At 41.2% G+C, this 4,847-nt stretch overlaps 1 protein-coding gene across 1 annotated transcript in view; it reads left to right on the top strand.

The window, feature by feature from the left end:
• Positions 1-4,121, top strand: part of plcxd1.1 (phosphatidylinositol-specific phospholipase C, X domain containing 1, tandem duplicate 1) — a 21,363-nt gene extending 17,242 nt beyond the window's left edge. The window contains exons 6-7 of the mRNA XM_014020228.1: positions 3,222-3,402; positions 3,487-4,121. Of these exons, the coding sequence (XP_013875682.1) occupies positions 3,222-3,402; positions 3,487-3,731 (426 nt within the window). The 3' untranslated portion in view covers positions 3,732-4,121. The remainder of the gene's footprint in view (positions 1-3,221; positions 3,403-3,486) is intronic.
• The last annotated feature ends 726 nt before the right edge of the window (positions 4,122-4,847 follow it).

A 4,847-nucleotide genomic window follows, 5' to 3' on the forward strand; every position in this document is an offset into this window, starting at 1 on the left:
ACCATAGACTTTGCATGTAAACCTGCTGCTCCTGACGCTGAAATCGCGTTTGGTGTGAACGCACCATAACATACGCCCCTGCAGCAGTCAGAGGGTGGAACAGTTAGCAAGCTTAGCATGATCGTCTGTTGACCTGGGTGGGGAGAGCTGACTGCTGCGCTGCTCTCTCTCTCTCAAGGACAGGTAGATGGTCCGATAAAAGAGTTCCATAGATTTCAACAGTGGACACATTTATTCCATACGACAGAACAAGATCCAGTGTGTGGCCTTTTTCGTGAGTGGCGCTTTTGACCGACTGTGTGAGGTTAAAAGAATCAATAATATTCATAAAGTCTTTGACCAGTGGTCCAAACTCACAGCAAACATGGATGTTAACATCACCAACTATTAAAAGACGGTCATATCGTAGCATAAGTCCCATCATAAAATCACTAAAATCTTTAATAAAATCTTTGCTATCCTTTGGTGGTCGATAGATTGTAGCGCAGAGTAAAGGAGGAGATAAATTAATCTCCACCATCTGAAGTTCAAAACTTGAGTAGGAGTGAGAAGGAATCAGCCGACAGRTAAAGCTGGATTTTAAAACAGTAGCTAATCCGCCTCCTTTGCCAGTAGTCCGTGGAGAGCTGAAGAAACAGCATTCAGGAGGGACAAGTCCAGAAAACGGAGCAGACTTACCAACATGAAGCCACGTTTCTGTCAGGAACATAAAATCCAGTTTTTGAGAAATAAAAAAAGTCGTTCAAAATAAAAGTCTTGTTGGCCATTGATCGTGCGTTCAGTAAAGCTGCACGGAGAGTTAGATCCTTGTTGTCCGGCGCAGGTGCACGGGCCAGCTGGCCAAGATTCGTGGAGATGACACCGCGTCTGGGAATCACCTCCGTCCTCCAGTAGCTGGAATCCTCCCGATCCAAATGAACAGATGGAGTCAGAGGTAGTATCCAGCGATGTCGCCATCCATACAGGTAGCCATTCAAACTCAAGCGAGAGTTATCAGATGATCTCAGCCATGCTTTGATCCTCACCAACAGCCCTCCCCGCTTTCCACGTCGTCTCGAGCGTCTGAGGTTGGAAGGCGCAGGGCGCACAGCGCAGGTAGTCCGGTATATTTGACAGATGTGGAGGAAGGCTCGATGAAAACTTTGCATCAAATATTGGCAGCTTATGACGGAGGCTTATAAGTGTTAAGCGATCGTAGACCAGCAGAGCAGAGGCATCAGAGCAGATCAAACCAAAAAACAAACAGACGCCAAAAAGTAAAAACATAAGTGGCATACGGCTAGCCGTGATTGGCGCCATCTTGGTCTTGGAGAAGCTGGCATTCAGGGTGATGGCAGTCTCTGGTCTGACTGAGCAAAAAAAAAAAAAAGGCAACAGTTAGCCTTGCTCTGAGAGCAGCAGCCGAAAAATTCAGCAGGCAGAAGCTCATTGTATGGCAGGCAGATATTATATTTATTTGGCTTTACCACACTTACCTTCCAATTATCTGAAATTGTTTTATGACAGGACTATGAGCAGCTTAAACCCCTTAAAAAGTGAAATGAAGGAAAAAGCCCCCAAAATGTGTATTTGGCATATGGGGGGGGGGAATTCATTTTTTTCCAGTCTCCTCCACATCGCATCAACACAAACCTTCTGCCCTCAGGATCTTAAAAAAATGAAAATAAAAACACTGGCAGCTGACCCTGCACCACATGTGAACACCAAGGCCACATAATATTCCATTTAAAGTCCACAAAATAATGTAAAAGTCTTAAAAACAAAAGCTGCTTCTACATGTAATCCTACGAGGCGCAAGAGTCATTCATCAAATATTACGTCACACAAACTGCGCCCCCTGCTGGAGCTCTGAATGGGATGCAAAAGTATCGTTTTTCACGCAATTTTAAGAAAATTACGTTTTGGTCAAATTTACAACAATATTTAGACATTTTATTGATATTAATACTACATACAACATATTGTAACAGTACCGGGTTATTGATTTTATTTTATTGCTATTAARTGAATAATAGTTGGGCGCCAGTCAGGTTTCCCTCTTGACACATAGGATGCTTTTACCAGATTGAGTTAACTGTTTTATATTATAGATGGTTTAGAGTTTGTTAAATTGTACCGTACACCAGGACATACAGATTATATAAGAAAAATATAACTATATACCCTGTCAACTAAAATTAAATACTAAGTGACAAAAATATACTTAAATAAAGAGGAAGTGAGCACAGACAAGATGAATGAAATCTCTCAAATATATTATTTACAAAAACAGAACCAAAATAACAAAACAAMTCAAATACAAACAATACAAAAACAATTTATCCCTTTTACCGTCACACTATAACATTTTAGACAACTTATGCCAATTTAGAATTTTTTATGTCTAAATGACTGATTTTACTTGAAGTAATGGTTATAACTATATTTTGATACTGTTGAAAATTTGAGAAATGTTTTTGTTGTTGAAACCGTTTTGCAATATATATGAAAAATCTTTTGTACTTCTGTTATGTTCATTTGCACTGCAGCAAAAATAATGGGTTTGATTATGATTACAGTTTTCTGCAAAATAAATGCTCTAAAAATTACATTATTTTTGCTTTTTATGATAATTTTCTACAGCGATATATAGTTACCATGAAGTACCTCCCAGCACTACAACTAAAGCTATCGAATGTTCCACACTGCTACTGAACAACATAACGTACTGCTGTTAAAGATAGTCACGTTCAGACGTTTAACTCAGCTATTCAAAGTTTACACCTAAAAATGAAGGTTGTTAGAGGAAGTCAGGCCCTCGTCAGCCAYAATGGGGTTTTAGCAGGGTCCTGGTGAGGCCTTCATGTGCACATTAAGAATGCAGCTGGCTCCATATTCTGTAGCTCCACATGCAGACATTTTGCACAGGTTTATTAATGAGGGCTGCATTTCATTTAGAAGGATTTCTGCTTGTTAYCATTTTCATAGAACAACCAGCGTGCACAGCAGCAGAAGTGAAACTGCAGTCCTTGTTGATCAATAGGATCGCACCACTCTCACCACAAAGCTGCAACATGTTCACGCACCAATAAATAACCAGCATCAAGAGGACAGACAGAAAAACTGACTCATTTTTTGTCTTTTTATGGCAAAATGTTCATTATAAAAAAATACAAACTGTTTGCTTCAGTGTTTAATGTATTCTTTTAAAAAAAATGAGACTTTGAATTCCTTAATTTCAGGAAGTGCTGACACTTCGAAATCTGTGGGCTTTAGGTTACCAAGTAATTGTGTCCTATGAACACAACATGGCCGGCTCTCACAGCGACCTGTGGCCTCACATTCCTTACTGGTGGGCCAACAAATGCAAAGCCGAAGCTCTCATCGAGGAGTTTGAACAACGGAAACAACGTGGCAGACCAGGTAGTGACGACTTTAATGACCTCTCAATGTAAGGATAAAAAAGGTGCCGCTCACTTGTAAACAATGACATGTTTTGTGTTGCAGGAGGTTTCTTTGTGACAGGCATTAATCTGACTGAGGACCTGAAGTACATCTGCACCCACCCCACAGAGTCTCTGAAGGACCTGGTGATGTCCACGTACCCRGCTCTGCTCGGCTGGGTCAAAGAGCAGACGCCCGGCTCTAGAGTGGGCTCTCTCAACATCATAGCAGGGGACTTCATCACAGAGAGCCACTTTGCGGCCACGGTCGTCGCCCTGAACGAGAAGCTGCTCAAATGGCCCTCCTGATTTCTTGCCAAAAAAGCACTTATTATCCCACAAAACAAAGTGAATCACAGCATGAAATTCACACGAGCTTGTTTCATTCAGAGTGATGGAAAAATACTTTAGTACTTGAAATATTCATGTGATCATAAATGCACTTAGAGGAGGCAGTGGCCCATCCATTTCAGTCCTAAAGGTGCTTGGAAAACAAACTTTTTTTAAGTATTTTGACTTGCACTGGTTTGTTTACCTTCAGTTTACTATTTATGCAATGTCTTGTGTCAGTTTTCACCAGTCTGCAGGGGCAGGCAGTTTCCCACCACGCTGACCAAAGCAATAATACAACCCCTGGCAAAAAGTATGGAATCACCAGTCTTGGATGAGCACTCATTCAGACATTTCATTACAAAATCAGATCAAAAACATGACACAATAATAAGGTCATTCCAAAGTGCAACTTGCTGGCTTTCAGGAACACTTAAAGAAATGAAGAGAAAACATTGTGGAAGTCAGTGAARGTTACTTTTATTGACCAAGCACAGGGAAAAAAGTATGGAATCACTCAATTCTGAGGAACAAAGTATGGAATCACTCAAATTGGAGATAGAAAATAAGGACACACCTAGTCAATTGCCTTTCCCTAAATGGACACCTGCCTCAGATTAGATCTGCTCATTAGTCTGCAGTCATGACACCTTGGAGGGCTGCTGGATGAAGTGGAGTGACAAGAACCATGGCTCCAACAAGAGAAATGTCTCTTGAAACAAAAGAGAGGATTGTGAAACTTCTTGAAGAAGGTAACTCCACGCATGGTTGCTAAAGATGTGGGCTGTTCACAGTCAGCTGTATCCAAGATATGGACCAAATACAAACAGCATGGAATGGTTGTTAAAGCCAAGCTGTCACCTGCGGACATGAAAGCACCTGCTGCGAAGCAGGAGGAAAGGACAGCGAAAAAAGTTCTAAACTTATTTCTAGCAGAAGAACAGGTTGGAAGATGGCTGTTTGATGTTATTGTTTTTTTAAATCATCCTACAGGCTCTGACATTTTAGATAAATTTGAAAATGAGGTTTTGAAAAACCTTCGCATGGACATCGGGGGCAGTACCCCTGGATTGGCAGACTGGGGTGGTGGTCCCC

Source organism: Austrofundulus limnaeus, unplaced genomic scaffold, assembly GCF_001266775.1.
Source record: "Austrofundulus limnaeus strain Quisiro unplaced genomic scaffold, Austrofundulus_limnaeus-1.0 Scaffold245, whole genome shotgun sequence".
Classification (NCBI taxonomy): Eukaryota; Metazoa; Chordata; class Actinopteri; order Cyprinodontiformes; family Rivulidae; genus Austrofundulus; species Austrofundulus limnaeus.